Raw genomic sequence first — 21,358 nt, forward strand, 5'->3', positions numbered from 1 at the left:
TAGTTTTTGCTTACAGTGCAAGAAACTTCTCATATCGTCAGCCTCTTTGATAGTAAAACAAGTAATGTTTACTTTCTTTCTCATGTTTTTGTTATTTCTCTACAGGGAATTTCCTCGATGTTTTCCACAAGTATTTTTCTCGAAATCAGTGTAATTCTCTTTTGCTTTCTCACCATTCTGTTTTCTAAATAATTTTCAGTTTTCGGGTTACGGTTTTGTGTTTTGAAGTCGGTATATTCCAGCGCTTTTTTTTTCTGCCCTAAGTTGAACTCTTCCTGAAATAAGTTCAACTAATTTCACTTATTTGTAGGGTCACTCAACGGGGAACGGTACACTATTTGGTTTGGGATGAGCTTCGCCGGAGTCGGAACGCGAGGTAATAATCCATATTTATTTTAAGAAGTTTTATTTCGTGAAGCAAAGAATTGAGACTTCTTTTAGTAGTCGTAGAAATGTATTGCCTGTCTCGAGTAATGTTTTTCGACATCTGAAGTATTTTTTGTAGTGAGTAATTCAGAAGCACATTTTCTTTAGCGTACGGGAAGTTGAAATCCTTTTAGATAAGACCAGGAAAAAAAAATGAATGGTGCAGTCGGTCATATTTATGGAAGAAGTGAGTATTTGCCCCAAACAGTTGAATGGGTCAAATCGGGCAGTTATTGTAAAGAACATCTGCACCATTGGGAAGGTTTCAAGAAGCTGGTTATTGTTGTCTCATTTAGGGTACGGAGATTTTGCCGGTTTGGGAAATTTCAACAATTTTGAAAGCAGTGTTGATCATCAACAACCACCACACATTGCAATGGACGAAGGAGCTACCCCTCAACCGCTTTCGGGCAACGGTCGTCGCTCGGGCAACAGCACTTATAACTTGCAGCAGGTAAGGGGAATGAGATTTGAATGTCGAATTTTGCCTTAAATTCAAGGAATTCTCTACCGACGCTTTTGTAAAGATTGATTATAGTGTACAATCGGATATGTTGCGTGAGGGCATCTCAATTGCAGGAAATTATTTGGATTAAGCAAGATTCGGCTCAGATTCGCAACGCTGTTGTTCTGCTGGAAAAGGAAAAGGATAACTTACGACAAGCAGTTCGGAAACTCAAAGTCTGAATACTTTTCCAAACTTTGTTAAACCTTTTTTTCAAATCCTCAATAGATTTAATTTATAGTTTCCAAGGGGTGTGCGTGAATACATAGTTTGCGTTTGTAGTCGTAAACATTTATCACTGTTAACATATCACAAACGTTATGATTCCACTCAAGTTTCATGTCTAATACTATGTCGTTTTTGGCTACGTCGAATTTCTGGGTATCGTGGAGAGCGTTGTTCACAACGTCCTTTACATTCCAGTTTCCCGATACACACTTCAATATGGTGATGAAATGTTTTGGAGTATTGTTGATTCCATGTTTCAGTTGGAAAACGCACGAGTGAAGCAGAAGGTAAAGCGCATGCAGGAGACCATCAATGGGTTGAGTGGAGTATCAGCTGAAACAGATAATCTCAAAGTTGGGGCAACTGAGGCGGATTTGGATTATGACGATATTGGACGTGACTTCATTCTTGTGGGAGGTCTGCATATTGTTTAGAATTTATCTCAGCATTATGTTAAGTAGTTAGAGAGAATTATATAAAAAAATTTTTTTTTCTCTTTAACTTCACAAATTCCATGTAAAGATTTATTTGCAGGTGCTCAGGATCCCCTTAGTTTGAGATTCGAAGTTTCTATCCGGGATGAGAGAGGCATCGAGCATAAATCAGCTGAGCGCTATTACTGGTAAATTTCATTAGGTTAAAGTTTATAAGTTTTTTCCTCTGCATAGTAAATCGTTTGGTATTGCAGTTGTTGCTGATGTGAAACTACGTGGAATTATTGTTTTTAGGTACAAAATGGCCGAACATTTTGGAGATACAGAAACAATGGCAAAAATTCTGGATGCTCCTTCCACAATCAAAGCAGAAGAAGCAATGAAGGACATTAAGGATTTCGATGAGGCGAAGTGGAATGAAGTAATTTACAATCCGTTATCATTTTCATCGCAGTGTTATGAGATTAATTGTCTGGAAGTGTATTTGAAGTTTATGAACACTCTGTATTATTTCTTATCAGTCAATTGATTTTTCAGGTGAAAATGAATGTATGGGAAACTGGCCAGCGTCTGAAGCTCGAGCAGACACGCTGGATTGCTAATCTGCTAGTTTATACCGGGAAGACATATATTGCTGTTGCTTCGCAAGATAAAGTATGCATTTTTGAGAAAATTTGAAGTTTCAGAATTTATTTACATATATTTTAAATTATTCAGAATATATTACTTCTTTTGTAGGTTTTCGGTACCGGTTGGCGTAAAAATCGTGATGAGGCAAATAAGCCAATTTTCTGGGATGGTGAGAATCAGGGCGGTAAAGCGCTTATGAGACTTCGTCAACAAATCAAAGAAACACACACTTGGTCAGGCCCATATGAAGAACAGGTAGGTTTTTGTTCGTGTATATACATGTTAGTAAAATTTCAGTGCATATTTTATGCATACTGCTAGAAATGATTACCCGCAGTATTAAATTTATATGATTTCTTTTTAATCACGGCTATAGAAAAATTGTTTATTTGCACATTATGGAAGAACTGTTTTTTATATTTAGGAAATAGAAAAGCGTTTCAATGAGTTGAAGAAGTACGTCTGGCGCCGTATTGACCCAGCACGTCGTCTTGGGATCCTGCGTGGTCGTGCGCGTGGTTTTGGACGCCGTGGTGGCTATGGCGGTCGTGGTTACGGTGCACCAAGCGCTGGTTTCCCACAGACAATTCGCCATTAATCCAGCCGTTTAGGAGAAGAATTTGACTTTGAGTTATCAGAAAACTAGTGGTGTTTTAAAAGTGCTGATTTCTTTCTGCGTCACTATTGTACTATTTGTACACATAATAATAATTGATAGCTATTTCCAATGACGCTCTTCATTTCACGGTTTCTTATTTGTTTTTTCTTTCTTCGCCCCGTTGATTTTTGCACCGCTTTGTCGGCGATTTATTCTTCTTTCATCCACAATAATGCATTTTTTTTTCCTTTTTTTTTTTGGACGAGAGCACCTGTTTCTTCATCATTTATTGTCATCATCAGGTTGATGATTGGATTGGTGGTCTTCCTGCTATTAAATTATTCCATTTTATGTGATTGATTTTTGATTTTCTCTATCGATAAAAAAATTTTTAAAAGTCTCCTTAGAAGCTTTTTTTTCCAAGTTTCTTAAAAGCTGAAATTTTAGAATTTTTCTCCATGTAACCATGTTTTTTAAGTTATTTCTTTTCTAGAACTCTATATTTCCGCGGAAATTTTCATGCATTTCCGACGTAGCGGTCATTTCTTTAATTTCACAACATTTTTTTGCCTGTTGCGGTTTTGTGATTAACTTTTCAAAGTTTTATGTTTGCGGTTTATGGGAGATGAGTTTTAACCGTTTTGTGTATTTTTTTTTCTGGTATTATACGTAGAACTGAAAAAAAAGAAAAAGTAGTGTTGTCATATTGGTGTATGTTGTCTTCAGGTAAAGCAAAATTTATGCAGGCATCATGAATTGCAGTGAAAAAATTCCAAGTATGACAGTTTTTTAAAAGTTATGTCGCAGCATATTATGTTTGTTAAAAGGATTTTTTTAGTAATAAATTGTTCTTTTCATTATACTTGTTAAGCATGACAGGTTGCCATGAAATTAGTTAAAACAGATGTCTGTGATATGGCAGGTTGAAGTCCTTATGAGTGGTTGGGAGTGACCTGTGATGGATGGAATTGGGCACTTCTCGGTTGGTACTTTCAAGAACGAGGCGTTTTTTAGCACCATGGGAACACTTTCAAATAGTGTCAATATGCATGTTTCAAATTAAGATTATAGCAATGCGGTAGGTGGTAGGCATTTACAAGACAAGCAACTATATGTTCATTCTTGCATTAAGTTGATTTGGTAGGTTTTCGTTTTATGTTTCATATGGTGCAGATCTACCCCACCCATATTTAATCTTATATATAATTAAGCTTCTATTCATAGATAAAATTAAAATTTTATTTCCCATTTGTCACATATAATACCATTACATAAAATAAAATATAAAAATGATAAAGAAGGGAAATTTATGTTGCATTAGTAATTTCCCAGTCATAGGGATCATTTGGTCTAGCATTTAGTGGAATGCATCGTTTAATACATTCGTTAATAAAACTATGCCGTGGCATGTCCGTTGGCTTTAGACTTTTAACATAATTATAGCATTGCAAAAATGGTGGCGGCATTTGTGCGCATAATTCTTCACCGGTAATTGCCGCCTTTTTTTGTATCATATCACGGGGCGCACTCTTTGCCCATGGTAATTTTGATAATGCTAATTCGATCTGAAGAAAATTTAACTCTCTCTCTCTCTCTGTCATCATTTATTTTTAATAGTAATTTTATTTATTTATTATTATTATTACCATTGTTATTATATTAATTATTATTAAATTATTGATTTCTTATTTTATTTTCTATTAATTCTTTAAATAAATTTTTATAAAAGATATTCTGAAAGAAAAATAAAAAAAGAAAAAAGAAGCAACTAATTTTGATATATAAAACGAAGTTCTCTATCAGTTCTCATATTATATTATTTTATACTTGAAGTTTTTTACTAAAATTTTATTAAAATAAATAGGTTCTAAGATGAAAAAAATATCTACAAGTCTATACATATACATTAAGCATAATTGTTTTTAATTTTCCACATTATATTTAAAATTGATTGCAATTATAAATATGTATTAAATATAATTAAAAAACTATATTAATTGTGATTAGTAATAATATAATTTAAAATTAATTATAATTATATATAATTAAAAGATTATTAACATGTTTAATAAATTCATCTGTAGCTTTTCAATCAGTTATCATTATTTTTTTATGATGAAAAAGAAAAGCGAAGAAAAAACGTAATTAATGATTTTGTTTGATTTATCAATATCAGTATTGTCATAAGCAGATAATGTCGCTATTTTTTTATGAATTGAAAATGTAATATATTTTTTTTTTTTTTAAACATACTATTCACAAATTAATATATCAGAACAAATAGAAGGAAATTTCAATGGTTTTATTGAATTTCATAAAAATGAATGCTAATAACATCTGTTATTAATTTTATTTTCTTTTTAAAATCTTACAATGGAATAAATCCATCCCATCATATCGTCACATGGCCCACATTGACGTGTAAGAATTGCATTCAACGAAGCATATCGTAAAGTTCCTTTAAATATTGATTTTAATAGCGGCATGTGCCATTTACCATTTGAATCGATCACTTTTCGGCACATTCCTTAAAGAAAGAAAAAAAAAAAAAAAACATTTTATTTAACTTTTTTCTTTATTTCTTTCTTGGTATTAAAGAAAAAAAAAATTTTTTTTTTTTTGATTAACAAAAAATAAAGTTAAATATTTGCAGCTTCCTCTTTTGCCCTCTTTCATATTTTAATTAATTATTAATAGATAATTGTCTTGTTTGTGAATTAACGATTAGATTAACAACAAAAAGAATTTCATATGATTGCTCGATAAGATAACAGCAAACATTCATTCATGTTATTTCCTTTCTTGATCAGAATAATAGATAAAGATGTTATGCATTGAAGAATTGAAAACAATTTTTAAAAAATAGGATAAAAAATTTTTTTTCATATTTTTTTAAAGAACAAAAAAGTTTATTTATTGGTTTTGTTTCCTTTCTTTTTAACTTATAAATTAAGCTGAAATGACAAAAAGAGATGAATACCAAAGTCAACAAGATAAATGATGGATGTTTCGGGTGGAACACCAATGCAACAATTTGATGGTTTAACATCGCGGTGTATATAACCTGCTTCATGCAAATACTGCAATGCATGTGCCACCTGCATATTATTTTTTACTCTAATTTATGTTGCTTTTCCTTTAAGTTATGAAATGTTATCATAATTAAATTCAAATGTCTTACTGCAAATTTTTGTAGTTTTTTTAAAATGAAATAAAACTTTTTGATAAATTATAAAAATTTAGCATTTAATATGCAATTCTATCATTATTAATATCATTGCTTATTACTGCTATAATCATTATTAACAATGTTACCATCTTCGCGATAATAATATTATTGTTTTATTATTATTTACTATTATTATTATTGTTATCATTGTTATTATTATTACTAATTGTTATTAACATTACTGTTATTACTGCTGCTATTATTAGTTGTTAATATTGTTATATTGATCCACTGATTTCCTATTGTCTTGGAATATTTGAAAAAAAAAAAAATGATATTGAATATTTTTTTTCCGCCTTTTTCCCCTTTGAGAAAAGATAAAAATGCAAAATGAAATGAACTGTTCAAATTTATTTATTGCGTAAAGATTTCATCGTTGCAAAGCACAGAATCAAAATGAAATTCGTGCTTCATTCATATCACTAGGAAGGAAATGATGATAATATAATAATAATAATAAATATAGTGCTGAATTACTTGTTGGCCAGTACGGAATGCTGTTGATAAAGTGAACTTTGGTTCCGTTCGTTCTTTCCGTAACGTCGTCAAATTTTTTCCCAGTATTTGCATCACAATATACGGACAATTCCTTTCTGTTTTTCCACTTGCATATATCATTGGTATGTTGGGCTATACAATAAGTAAGAAAATCTATTCAGTTAGAAAAACAGTACTAATTATCCCATAATTCAAACAGAGAATTTTTTAATAATAAATCGTTAAGTTTTTAATTTAAGTCAATGTTTAATCAATTTTGTTTCATATTAATAAAAGCTATTTTCTAGTATTCTCAAAGCTAAATTTATTAGCAAAAATATTTAGCATGAATTGTTTTGAATAAAATTGAGGTTGTTCTGAACTGCTGATAGTTTATAAATTTATTAAGCTATTCCTCGTGTATTTGAAGAAATGTTTTTGCCTGCCATTAATATAAGTAGTATTTTTAAGCTTATCATTTAAAAAATAGTTGATACACTTAAATTCATGAAACAATTTTAAACATGCAGCGTATTATTCTTTATATGGGAATAGAATGGAAATATTTCAATTGAAGGAAAAAAAAGATTCGAGAGAAAAAAGTTTTCCATTTTTGACTAAATTAATTGATTCAAATTTTAATGCATAATTTTTTTTTTTGTTTTTGTATTCTATTATTTTTAGTTTTACCAGAAATATTATTAAAATGACGATGATTAAAGGACTTTTTTTCGTAGTGTTAGTAGGACTTGTTGTTCGATGACTAAACGACGCGGATCATTCGGCGCATTATCTAATTCACCGTGATGTTCTGGTTCCACTTTTATTGCTACAGTTCGTTTTTGACGTTTATCTTTTCCTCTGATGTTATAAAAAAGTTTTGATGAAAAATTATTTTTGTTAAAACTTCTGGTTCAATTTTTGAAAACCCATTTTCTTAAATTCATTTTTTTCTCAACATCTTACAAGAGAAAATTTAAAAATTTCGATAAAGGTTCAAAATAAAGTTGGTATAAGTTAAAAAAAAATAAAAAAAAACTCTGATTTCATTTTTCCGGTTCTAAAGAAAAATGTGTGAAATGGAAAAGAAACTGCAATTCATTTCTATATATAAAAAAAAAAAATACTCTATGCTAATTTTATGGATTATTAACCCAGAGATATGTAACTTATTTTATGGTTAATTCTTCAGATAAATCGTATAATTGAATAACTGAATGAGCTAAGGGTAAATTTATATTTAAATGCATTTTTCTGTCCACATTGTTCTATTTTCTTTTAATTTTTCTTACTTCTTTTCGTTTCTTTTTATATTATGAAATGTAACTGAAAATGATAAAATACGGACAGTGATAAAACGGTAATTCAATTCTTAAGTATTTCATTAAAATTATACAAAATAAAACAAACTTCGATTACGACGAATTCAAATGATTCAAACCAAAAAATTAAAAAAAAAAACACTGAGAAAAAGGCAGACTATAATATAATTTTATTACAACGAATGTTGTACGACTATTATAGGGAAATTTAATAAAAAAAAAAAAAAAAAAAGAAAATAGTAGAAAGTGCCTAAAAATCTGCCCAAAGCTTCCCTGCCCAATTTTTTCTTCTACAACAAAGCGACCAATGATGACTTCATTTGCCAATAATAAATCTTCCGCTTCATTTAAATCATCTAAATTATTATTATCATTATATTTTTATTGTCATCATCATTATCATTACTATCATCGTCATTATCACCATTAATTATTAACTCATTTTCATTACATTTTCATCAATAATAGTGATAATAATAATAATAATAATAATAATAATGGTAAAATTTGAATTTCTAAAGGACAAATGTTTTTTATAGGAAAATTTAATAGAGCCATTAAAAGATACATTGATCACTGGTAAATATGCTTCCTACAATCTATTAATAATTAAATATCACTGATAGCAGCATTAAGTAGAAAGGAAAAAAAAGTTGAATTCAATTAAAAAAATTTTTATGATATGAGAAATGGTACCACGTGGCATAACACTTCGATCACACGCAGAGGTCATCGTAGAGTGAATCAAGCTGCACGAAACAAACCAAAACACAATTCCGAATCTGAATTTGAGCCTAAACTAATTAATACAGCTACCTTTTAACAACAATAAATTTAAAAATTATTATTTGATTAGAATTCTACAGTATATCTAAACATTTTTCTCGAATTTGCATATTTATGCTAATTCAATTCCATTCATTATTTCATTTTCGCCATCATAACTTATTTAAATTTAGATGTAGTATTTTCGTTTTTTTTAATGGAATTTTTTCTTTTTTCAATTTTATTTAACTCACTCAATTTCAGTTAAACTTATCTGATATCATTTTTAATGACTTAGCTAACATCACTTTTAAACCTTTTTCCTCTACAGATTGCATTTAGCTGACAATCTGTTATTGCCTTATGCGCAGAACATATCCCATGCTATTTAGCTTTTACTCAGAATTATTTTCTTCTCTTATATCCGAAATCTTTCTTTACTCTTTACTTTTCCTCAAGAATATCATTTTGCTTTAATTTCTTCGCTAAATACCTTTCCTCTGTATTCTTTTAATGGAATATTTCTTCAACGAAGCACTTTTTTGCATTATAATTTATCGACCATTTTTTTTTTGGTAAGAAACAAATTTATTTAAATAAATTGTTTCTAAATAATTTTTTGATTTTCTTTTTGATATATTCTATTTTACTTTTTCTAATCTTTTTTTCTCTCCAATTTTTTCTTTCCTTGTTCTTTTTTCTTTGCTTATTTTTTCATACCATCTTTTAATCGCGTTTGCCCTTTTTGTTTTTTCCTTTCCTTTTTTCACTTTTTTTTTCATTTCCGTTTATTTTCACAATATTAAAATCATAAATTTTGTTTAAAAATGATCAAATCGCAGTAGCAGAAATAGTTTAGATAAAAATTCATTTATGTCTTTTTTTTCATACACTAATTTTTAAATTAATTTTTTTTTTTTAATTTTTAAATTAACTTTTTTTCCTTCTCTTACTTTCTCCTTCTCTTTCTCTCCTCCTGAAATTACGACTAAAAAGGATGAAAAAAGGTGTTAAAGAGAGAAAATTTAATTGCAATAATTTATAATGCGATAGTTTCGGTTAAAACGGTAAGTCTATTATAAGTATTATAATAAACTTCCCTTTTTTTTCGATTTTTTTTCTTTCAAAAAAATTTCAACATTTATTTCTTCTCTCTCTTTCTCTCCTTCTCTTGAAATTCCTAATTTCTTGAGAAAATCATCACCATTCTTCATCTTTTTTTCTTCATAACTGTTATCAGATTTTGATTTATTTTTTATTTCGCATTTTAAAATTATTGTTATTATACCATAACGATGTTTAAAAAGTAAGCATTTTGAAATGGAAAGGAAATAAATTTCAGATTATTTTTTTTTTCAAACCTTTTTGTGGCAATGTTATCAAATAATTGTTAATCGACCAACAATAAATTAGTGTAATTTGATCAATTTGATGGTTTACACACAAATGGCATAGCCATTCATGTCATTTAATAAATTCTAATCAAAGAGTGGGACAATTTAAGAAATGACATCAATTAAAATGAAATGACATGCAAATATAGTTGAAAAACGAAAAAAAGAAAACATCGATAAACTTGAAAGATATTAGAAAAGACATGAAAACGAGAAGTATTGATTTAAAAAAAAAAAAAAAAAAAATTGGGAATATAAAATTATTATAATCAATAATCGCAAAAATGAAACCTAACAATTTTTAATACTAATTAAAATACTTTGGATAATATCATTTGAGAAATTAAAACTGCAACTGCAATTACATTCAAATAAAAATTGATAATTATGAAATTTTTATTCAATACCTTTCTTCATTTTTCAAAAAAGAGGAAGTTAAAAACGAAAAGATAAAAAAAATTGGAAGAAAAGGCGAAATGACTTCATATTCTTACTTGTTGTTCTATAAAAAAAAGAAAAAAAAATTCAATTTTCATTATTTAAATCACCTTTTTCAAAAGAAAGAAAAAAAACTCAATCGCTTTTTTGAGATATTTCAAAAAAATAAAAAATAAAATAAAATGAAAAAAAAAAAATAGAATTTTTAAGCTGTTATTAAAATATTAGTGCCCAATTGAATTTATTTAATTTGTTCAATTTAATTTTTTTTAAGATTTCATCGATTATAATTTCAAAGAAACATTATATTATTTTAATTAAGATTCACCTTAGTGGAAATTTTAACCAATGAAATAATAGGTTTATTACGCACAATGATAATAATTGTTAAATATTTTAAAATTATTTCCCAAAATTGCAAACAGCTGTTTGCGCTTAAGATGAAATTTCATCAAAGGAAGATAGAATTAATAGAAAATTTAATAATTTAAAACGAAATTTTTTTAAAAAAAAAAAAAAAATTGTACGTTTTCATTATCATTCATTGATATTTAATAATTTGAGGTACAATGATTTTTAGCTCTTATCATTTTCATTTTTTGGTTTGAACAAAAAATTTCAATTTCTTCATTTATTCGCTTTGACTTTTCTAAATTTTCCTCCATAAATGATATACATGAGAAGAAAGTAAGAAGAAAAAAAAGCAAAAAGCAAAGCAGAGAGCAAAAAGTGTAAAAAGCCAAAAAAAAGGAAATATAAAAATTCAATTTAGTCTCAAAGCGATATTTGAAAAAACTAAATCAAATTCGATTTATTTAAAATATATTAAAAAGTTTTAGCAAATATCAAATAAAATGATGCAAAAAAAAGAAGAAACGAAAAGGAAAAGAAGAAATTTTTAAAAAAAGAGAAAAAAAATAGATGAAAGAATGAAAGAAAATGTGCGGAAATGTTCTATTCAATATTTTCTCTGCTAAAATTGTTCATTTTCACACCTTGCATGTAATAAATACAATTACTGTTTTTTTTTTTTTTCAAACAATTTTGCTATTATTATTACTATTATTGTTTTTCTTATTATTTTTAATAATAATATTATTATTATTGTTGTTGTTATTATTATTATTGTTATTAACCATTAGTATTAATTATCATTATTATTACACGATAGCAAATATAATATGCTGTTTAATACATTGTTTTTTATTTTAGAAGTTTTTATTTTAGATTGAGCATTGATTATTTGAACTGGTATTCTATTCTATGGGAATTAATATCGCATGAAATTGCGATAGATTTTTGGTATTTAATGCATTAAACTTTAACAGTTAAAATTAAACAAGTTATTTGTATTTTTTTAACTTGTTTAACAATTATTTTTTTTGCAGCTATACAACTTATAAATAAACAATAATACAATGACATAACCAAGGTTCTAGCAGTGCTACGCGACGTGACTAAACTACTACTACGTCATTGACGACATCATTATAACATTGTTTAGCTTCAATCATAAATATTCATTCATTTCCAGATAATTTAGATTAATGTGCATATTTATTATAAATGCAAGAATTATCTGAATAATACCTTTAACGCAGAGATAAAGAGAGAGAGAGAGAAAGAGAGAGAGAGGAAGAGAGGAAGAAATAGAAAGAAAAAAATTGAGGAAGAAAAAAGAAGCAAACTAAATTACTTGGCTCATTTTGAAAAAAAAAAAATTTTTTTTTGCAGGGAATACACGAGATATAAAGTGCTTTAAAAGTAGTTTTCATCTGTTTATTGCGGGTAGCAAAAAAAAAAAAGGGAAAAAAAAGACGAAAATTAAGAAAAGAAATGTAAATTGCATTTCAAATTGATTTATTTCAACACTTAACTTCTTTCAGAAATCTTTTCCATTTTTTAAAAGCATATTATTTTTTTTTTTGTAAATTGATTTTTTTTGGATAAAATTTTCAAAAACGCTTTTCATTATTTTTTTTTTTACTGTTAAAATTAAAAATATTGGAGAAGGATCGTTTTTTTCATTGCAGAATTATGGCAATCTTTTACATTAAATTAACTGTGCTTATTTTAGCACTAGTAATTACGTCATTGAGAAATTTTTTGAAGTAATTATTAATCACTGGCAATTTTCTAAAATATATTTGAAAAAAAAATTATGTTTCATTTGTTGCAAATGTTGTGCTGAAGACAAATATCATTAACCTTCCTTTTCACTTCTTCCGCTTATTTCATTACATCATTTAAATCTTTCATTTAATAAGGTTGCTAGTATCATTCAGAGATAACTTAGAAAATGTGCCTATTAGCGCTTGAAATGAAACGAAAAAAAAAGTTAAAATTGAATAGAATTAGGCCCTGAAGTGCTTTTTTGCTTTGCTTGCTAGTTTGAATGTTAAAGACTAAATTCAATATTATTGCTGTCAATTTTTCTTCCTCTCTCTCTCTTTCCCTCTCTTTTTCATATTTTCTCCAGTCCCTTCCATTCTTTTCTCTTTCAGATAAAATTAAAGAGCGTGATAATTCAGTTTGTATCGGTTTTACAAAGTCATCTTCGGAAAAAAGAAAAACAAACTTTGTTAAGGAAATTTAAAAAATTTGACCTCAAAATTTTTTGTTTTCTTATCTTGTTTTTTGTTTTTATTTCAAATAAGACTTAGACAATGAATGATTAATCATATGTCACTTTGCCTTTATTTTTGTTCTTTGTTTTCTTTTTCTAATTTGCTACTTATCATTTTTCATTTCCATCCACTTTACATCTTATGAGAAATGAAAAACTGACAGATGCTTGCTTACTTGTTTTATTTTCGTTTCAAAGATTCAATTTTAAATTTACACTTTTTTGATGTTTCTTTTTTTATGTTAGAAATGTAACGTAAAAGTTAAAAAATCAGAAAAACAATATTTATTTATCGATGCTTTTTTTTGCTTTTTAAAATCATTTTTTCAATTCTTTTTTAATTACTAATGTAATGATGAAATTTAGCTGAAACCATTAACATTTCAACATTTGCTATAATTTCAGTTTCTCGTCTCTTTTGCTTTTCATTATCATTCATACATTGTTTAGTTTGTTTCATTGCAAATCCGAAAAAATCTCATTTTCTTTAATTTCATCCCGAAAAATTTCCCAAATTTCTTTGTTTTTCTCTTCCTGTATTTGCCTTTATTTCATAGAAAAAACAACAAGGAAATAAATTTAACAAAAAGAGGGAGATTTTAATTTAATTTAATTTCTTTGAAAAAAATCAATGAAATTAAGGAGAAAGAAATAACTGTTCCAAATCTATAAAATTCTATTTCATTCACTTGATAGTCGTTGTAAATAAATAATAATAGTAGCAAAGTATTTTTATTAATTTAAATAATTGATCTACTACTGGTGGAAAACTGATTTTAAAAAATCCAAACTAAGTAAAATATTCAATCTCTTCCTCTAAAAACAAATATTCCATTTTATCCTTTTTACTTCAAAAAAAAAAGACAGTATCTTTATATTTAAAAAAATCTTTATATTAATCACTACACTAATTACTAAATTTTCTTTACAGCGGTCATTTCACAAATTAATTACTTATCCTATAAACACAAATGATTTGCAAATGCTTCTATATAACATTGGTAAATATGTTGCATTTACAAATAATTTCCATAAATTTTTCATCATTTCTATTCTTTCAAAAAAAAAAAAAGTTATTTGCAAATTGATGCATCGATGCGTTAATGCATGTATTTTGAATAAATTGTGTTTATACTTTGGATAAGCAAAAAACTTCGTCGAATTCTTCTGGCAATTTTTAAATCTTTTCTTTCTTTCCTTTTTTCAGCACCACAACCACAGAGGTTTCAATTTCAGAATTGCTCCTTCTCCAATTGCAATGCCATAATATTTTATCAAATTTCAGACATATTTTGCTCACAACTTTATCAAAATGTTGAACTGATAAGTTTAACATTTTGATAATTAGAGAACTTAAGGAACAAAAATGAAACCTCTAAATTATTCAAAAATCATATCCTTATATCTTTGAAAATAACTATGCCTAACCAACTTTTTTCTTTTTTATTTTAATCATTGCTATAATTTGAAAAGTTTTGCATCAAACAACATTTAGTATTGAATTAAGTACTACAGAATAATGATTATAGTGTCTTATATGAATTTAACTGGGCCAATTTTTCAATTTTCATCCATCATTACACTGTGAATTTTGCAACTTCGGCTGAATAACAACTTATTTTCTCATGTCTCATGATGAAATTCCTTAAGCAGGCTTGTTTTGACAAATTTTCATGCTTTAAAGCTCATATTTTATGCCCCAATCCTTTTCTTATCGTTTTAGAAAATTTATTTAAGCATTTATGTATCCATATTTATACTTATATTTATTTATATTTATATTATATTTATATTTGTACCTTTTATATTCACATTTATAACAAACATATAAAAGCTAAAGCGTTTTGAAATAATTACATTTTCAAAACTTTCATACATTTGCATAATTTGTTTTTTCTTTTTTTTTTTTTTTTTTTTTTTACGAAATTCTTTTAGCAGATAAAATGTGCGTAGTAAAAACTCGCTAATTTAAATACTTTTTCTTCTTTTTTTTCAGAATTATGTTAAATTAAAAGAAATTTAACAAAATTTTAACTTATTCATTTCATCAATTTTATACAAATAAGCAACAAAAAAACAATGAAAAAAACTAAATGATTTCAAAAATTTTAATGCTATTTGATGCATCTTTAATTAATTTCAAGCTCAGAGCTAATATTAAGTGATGTTTTCCCCATTCTTTCCATTCACATTCACTTTTCATTTTTCTTTTTGTTTTCTTTTTTTTTCTCCCAATTTTTTGTTTATTCTTGTCAGCACATTACCAATATATAAACTTAAATATATTTATAAATGTGCTTCATTAATTTCTCTTTACTTTTTGTTCAATTAATAAATTAAAACATAAATTAGCAAACTGCAAAAATTTTTAAATTTTATCATTTTTTTCACATTGTCCTTTTTATTTTGTACTCTTTTTGTCTTTTTCTTTTTTATTTCGCAAATTTTGCTAATAAATCTTTTTTTTTTAATTTCAAAATTTGTTTGTTTTATATTTTTGTCGTCTACATATTTCAGTTTTTTTTTCTGTTTTTTCTTTTTTTTTTTTTTTTTTTTTTTTTTCGCCAAAACTTTGATGAATAAACATTTTTGCTAACTTAAAAAATCCCTTCTTTGCTTTTCGTTTTTTCATCTCCCCAAGGTATATTTTATATTCGTGAAATGATCTTATTTAAGAGATGAATTTGGTTTATTTTTTTTTTGTTAAAAGCTACAGTATATTTAATCTGTTATTCTTTCCTTTCTCTAGTCATACAGTATACATTTTCTTTTCTTCTATGATAAACAAATTAATTTTATTAGTTATTTTTCTTTCCTCTCTTTTTTTTTTCTTTTTAAATAGATACTTGAATTGATTTCAATATTCCAAAGTAGCAATATTATCGTAATTGTTGATATAATTTGTTTTAATAACAAAATGACACAATTTTTCTAAGAATTTGAGATTAAATTTTAATTTGCTGTCATTTTATAAAGGTTGAAAAGTACATAAAACTATCAGGTAGACAAAGTTAAAACTTTATGACAAAATTAATTGATTGATCAAATAATTAGAAATAAGTTAGTTAATTCAATTATATTTTAAAATCAAATTAAAAACAAAAAAGAAAAGTGGATAGAAAGTAAGTAAGTATAACTAGTTAAGATTTGTATTCAGGGAATTATTACTGAGATATATATGCTTTTAAAACAAATGGAAACAATGGATTAATTCAATGTAAATATTTCCTTATATCTTCATCACGTCATCATGAAGATGTACAGACTAAAGAGACAGAGGGAGAGATGGACTGTTTGGTTAATGGATAAATGGATAGATGGATAGATAGATAGGTTGATCGATGGATAGATAAATAGGTAGATCGTTTGATAGATAGATAGGTTAATCGATGGACAGATAGAAAGTTTTTCTTGTTTACAAAGTAGCATTAGAAGGTTTCCTTCACTTTCTACTATCTTTTTGCTCCCGTCAGTAACTGACTGAGTAAAAATTTCACATTTTTTCCGTTCTTTTGCGCTTTTTGAAAAATTTTTGTTTTTTGATAAAGAAGAAAGAAAGCAAAAACGTAAGAAGGAAGTGAAGAAAAAACGAATTAACTATGAAAATTTTTTTTCACATAGAAATATAAAAACATGTATATATATGTATATATTTTGTATATATTCAAAAAAAAAAATTTATATATATTTATGATAAATTAATTTTGATATATAAACTAAAAATGTTAGTGAGTAAAAAAATTGCGTTCTTTCAATGAATAAGAAAGTTACAAAAATGTTAAAATAAATTTTCATATAAAACGTGGAAGAATTTTAAAGAGTTAAAAAAAGAATATATAAATAAATAATATTCACGAGAATTTTATTTTTTCTTAGTTTCATTTCATCTTTTAAAAATTTTTAATTAAATTTTTGAATAAAACGATGACGGAAACAAACACAACTAATGATGATACAACACAAGAACAGAAAGATGGAACATCACATCGTGGATTCAGTCAAAAAGTTCGAGGAATTTTATTGGAATCACAGTCAACTACATCCGATAAATTACCTGTAAGATTTGTCGCATTCTAATTGCATTGATAAATAAGATATACCTTTCTATGCTAGTAAAAGCATTATATATTACTTGTATTTTAATTTGCAATTTAAATAAATAAATAAATACGAAAAAGTAAGAAATAAAATATAAGAAATCTAATAAAGCAATAATTTTCCGTCCAATTAATGCAGTAATTATTTCCATTTAATATGATGTGATTAACAGTTTTATGAATTCACTTCAATGTTACATAAAAAAATGAACAAATAATCAAAAATCAAAATATATAATGAATTAAAATAATTGATTTTTGCATAAATTAATTGCAATTTTGCTACTTTATACTAATAATGATATATGAGTTATTTATTTAGGATATCTACTAATTTCTCAATTGGTTCTTCCTATTAAATTCATCAATCAGTTGTTCTTTTTTTCTTAATTTTAGCAAACAAAATAAATAGCTTATTTTTTTTTCAGATATTAATTGAATAAAGAAAATTTTAATTACTTCTTTTATTTGCTAATCAAACATTATCGCAGTTTTTTTCTGTTTTTCGTTTGTTTTGTTATTTTTTAGCTAATAAAAATACTTGCATATTATTAGGTGATTTAAAATTTAGTGAAATTATTAAAATGTTTTCATTTCATTCAGATTTCATTTTAATTTCAGAATATGCCAAATAAAAGTTTAAAAAAAAATGTTCAAACAACTACCGCACCACATCGTGGTTTTAATGAAAAGGCACGCGAGATGTTACTAGATCGCAAAAATCCAGGTATTATTGACCATTGTTTATTACTGACATTTCTTATAATGTAAGGAAATCCCGGGAAATGCGAAAAAAAAAAAGAATGCCATATTTCCGGAAGAAATTGATAATAATTACTGTGCAATTAAGCATTTTCACTTAATTGATCAAAATAGTGGTAATAAAAAAAACAAAGTTATTGTAGTCATAACAGCTATAGCTATAACAATAAAAATAACAGCAACAACAACAATAACAACAACTACTATTACTAATGCTACTATTAATGCTGTTGCAAAAACAATTCTTACAGCATTAATTTTATCGTCACAACAGTTGCTGCTAAATATTGCACATTAATTTAAAATTATTTTCATCAAACTTAAATAAGTATTAGAATTATTAATTTAATTTTCTGTTTCTATAAACTCTAAATTTAAACTTGCAACAACAAATTTTTTTCTTTCTTTCTGTAGCTTTATTTAATAAAAGATGAATAAATTTTCGATAATCTAATGAATTAAAAAAAAAAAAAAAAAAACATCCAAATCAAATGTCCATTTCCTTTTTCCCTTTTACCTCCCTCCTCCCCAAAAAAAAAAAAAAAAAAAATGAAAATAACAAAAGAAAAGAACGCAAAAATCAGCTAAATTCCTTTAATCTTTTCTTTTTTTTTGTCCTCATTTTCTTCGCTTGCTACTCCTTTAATGATTCTTAAAATGTTCATTAATGTTTGTTTATTGACTTTTATTTTTGAAAATTTTGCACTATGAAAATAGCATTTTACTCTTCTCATTACTTCAGTCATCTCAAATTAACTTACTACTTGTTTGTTCATTTCAAATTTGATTCAAAATGCATTTCAAGTTTTTTTCTCTTTCCTTTCATGAACAATGATTTAATTTAATTTTTGCGACAGCACGGAAAAAAGACGCACGTAGAAAAACAATAGAATACAAATAAATAAATAAAAAGAAAATGTGAATAAAAGAAAAAACGAGAACAGCAGCGACAACAACAATTCGATTTATTTTATGATAATCTATAATTAATAGTAGATTATCATAAAATCAATTAAATTTCTTTAGTCTTTTAATTTTAATTGATTTTTCAATTTTTGATTATTTAAAAAAAAAATGATATTTTTTTTCGTATTCCTTTTTCTTTGTGCACGAATGATATTTTTTTCTCAAAAATGAAATGAAAGGAAAAAAAGCTATTATTTTTTTTCCTTTTCCCATTTTAGCAAATTATTTCGTTTTTTTCTTTTTCCATTCCTCTGTCATCACATTGAATATTTAAATAAAGCGTGAAATTTGAGATTTTTATACTCAAAAGCTTTAAAAAAACACTTCTTTTCATTTAAATATTATGTTGATAAAACAATACGCAAATTAATCATTAATTACTTTTACTGAAAGGAAAATAAACGAAGTAATTAATGACAATTATTTTTCTAATTTTTTCTAATTAATTAATGACTAGTATTAATTAACGAAATTTATTATCAAATTTTAAATACAATAAAAGAAACTAAATGTTTACATTAAAAAAAAAAAAGGCTGTGTAGCTAAAAACAATTGCAATCCTTTCTGCTATTGAAGTGTTTCTCGTTTTTTCTCATCAAAAACACTGAAGCTATTCATCAAAACAATAAACATGTTCAATTTACTAAAAGGACTGCAATTGTTTGTTTATTAATGAGAAAGTATCAGCATAACCATGTTGACAATAATCTTTTTTTTTTCTATATTTTGGAAAAATACATTTCTGTGTAATGTGATATTCCACACGTTATTTTGCAAATTATCCATTACTTTATGCAATTAAAGTTTAAGAAAGGAAAAGGAAAATGAAATATTATGTTAATTTAAAATGATGTTAATAAAGTTATATTAATAAAAAATAATTTTAAAAGAATTGATCTTATATAAACTTTTCCATTTATAATTTTATAATTTCCAAAAACTTTTCCTTCACCCTCTCTCACTAATTTTTCTCGAAATAGATTTCACAATTGGTTAATTCATTAATTAGTTAGTTAATCATTTGTTAAAAATTTTTTTTCTTTTTTTTGTATTACATAAAATGAATAAGGAATATAATCAAAATTAAAGGATTTAAAAACAGAAAAACTAATTGCAAAATAAATTTCGTAGAAGTTGAAAAAAAAAAAAAGAAAACTAGTGTATAAATATATATAGTAGCTCACATTTATGATATCAAAAGAAAAGAAAATTGAATCAGAACAAAATTTAAAAAAAAAAAAAATTATAGAAATTAGAAATAAAAAAAAAAACTAAACAATGAATTAAAATTAGTTAATTAAAATTACAATCTTTTTGAAAAGAAAAATTTTGTTTCAGGAACAGCTTCATCTAAAGTTAAAGGAAGCGAAAAAATACGACATCTTCTTTAATTGACCGATCCTTCTCTTTTCTTACAACCGTGTCATCATTGTTAACAACCGGAAACCGGAATGAAGAAGTTAACGTAAAACCAATGATCAAATTCAACTTCTGTTTTATTCTTTTCACATAAATAAATAAAAAAAAAAAAAAAAAAACAAAAAAAAAAGACAAAAAATAAACCATTTCCAAGATTAACAAAAGAAGCGGTGAAAAAACAGAACAAAAGAAAAATCAGAACCAAATATTTTCTTCCAATCAATTATTTCATTTTTTTTTTGACTGTTATCTTATTACAGCTTGCTTATTATTATCACTATCATAATTATGGTTTATCATCTTTATCAATTATCACAAATTATTATTAATATTACAAATAATATATTATCGCTTCAGGCATATTGAGCTTCCTTACATTTTGCTTTATGTATTGTTGTGAATAAAATAAGTTAATATTTTTTCTTCTTTTTTTGTTTTTGTCTTTCTTTTGTTTATTGTTTTTTTTTTTTTAATATTTGGTACAAAAATATGGAAAAGTTTGAAAAAACGGGAAATGTATATGAAGAATGTTATAAAATTTATTATGCAAGGCGCATGAAAAATATTAATTGAAAATTTATTTAAATGTTAAATATTTTGTTAGATTTCATATTGTTAAATATTTAAAAAATGTTACAATTACTGATTGAAATTTCAGTGTGTGAAAGGTTTTAAAAACTAAAACGAAAAATGATGTGATAACTGATAAATGCAGAAAGAGAGAGAGAGAGGACAAGGAAGAGATGAAATTACCTGTCTTTAGCTCCTCACCTTAATAAATACTGACTGCATTGTATAGTGAAAGTGAAACAAGTTATTAGCAATTATTAAATTTTCTCATCGTACTAATGCAAAATACGCCTACCCAATAAATGATGAATGACGTGATAAGTATGACACGTAGCGCAAAATTTTTTTTTCTTCCTGGTTTATGTTGTATTAATTCAGGAATTTTATTAAAAAAGGAAAAAAAAAGTTACTAGCAATACTATACTACTTCAGTTAAATTTCAAATAAAGGTCAAATTCCATTGAAGTTGATA

At 26.0% G+C, this 21,358-nt stretch overlaps 3 protein-coding genes across 3 annotated transcripts; 2 read left to right on the forward strand and 1 right to left on the reverse strand.

The window, feature by feature from the left end:
• Nucleotides 1–348: 348 nt before the first annotated feature.
• On the forward strand, nt 349–2,821 carry Bm9204 (uncharacterized protein; the record flags this gene model as incomplete). Its single annotated transcript, XM_001894342.2, has 9 exons — nt 349–376; nt 723–880; nt 1,006–1,107; nt 1,420–1,576; nt 1,694–1,781; nt 1,888–2,014; nt 2,131–2,247; nt 2,332–2,478; nt 2,648–2,821. The coding sequence occupies 9 exons, from the start codon at nt 349–351 to the stop codon at nt 2,819–2,821; spliced, it is 1,098 nt and encodes a 365-aa protein (XP_001894377.1).
• Nucleotides 2,822–4,128: 1,307 nt separating this feature from the next.
• Nucleotides 4,129–8,582, reverse strand: Bm3599 (Casein kinase I homolog cki2, putative; the record flags this gene model as incomplete). Its single annotated transcript, XM_043075504.1, has 7 exons — nt 4,129–4,386; nt 5,194–5,348; nt 5,802–5,919; nt 6,528–6,680; nt 7,253–7,388; nt 8,100–8,205; nt 8,546–8,582. The coding sequence occupies 7 exons, from the start codon at nt 8,580–8,582 to the stop codon at nt 4,129–4,131; spliced, it is 963 nt and encodes a 320-aa protein (XP_042931438.1).
• Nucleotides 8,583–16,996: 8,414 nt separating this feature from the next.
• Bm9205 (Uncharacterized protein) lies at nt 16,997–20,288 on the forward strand (the record flags this gene model as incomplete). Its single annotated transcript, XM_043075505.1, has 3 exons — nt 16,997–17,128; nt 17,791–17,896; nt 20,236–20,288. The coding sequence occupies 3 exons, from the start codon at nt 16,997–16,999 to the stop codon at nt 20,286–20,288; spliced, it is 291 nt and encodes a 96-aa protein (XP_042931439.1).
• Between the last annotated feature and the right edge of the window lie 1,070 nt (nt 20,289–21,358).

This window comes from Brugia malayi (genome assembly GCF_000002995.4).
Source record: "Brugia malayi strain FR3 genome assembly, contig: Bm_v4_ChrX_scaffold_001, whole genome shotgun sequence".
Classification (NCBI taxonomy): Eukaryota; Metazoa; Nematoda; class Chromadorea; order Rhabditida; family Onchocercidae; genus Brugia; species Brugia malayi.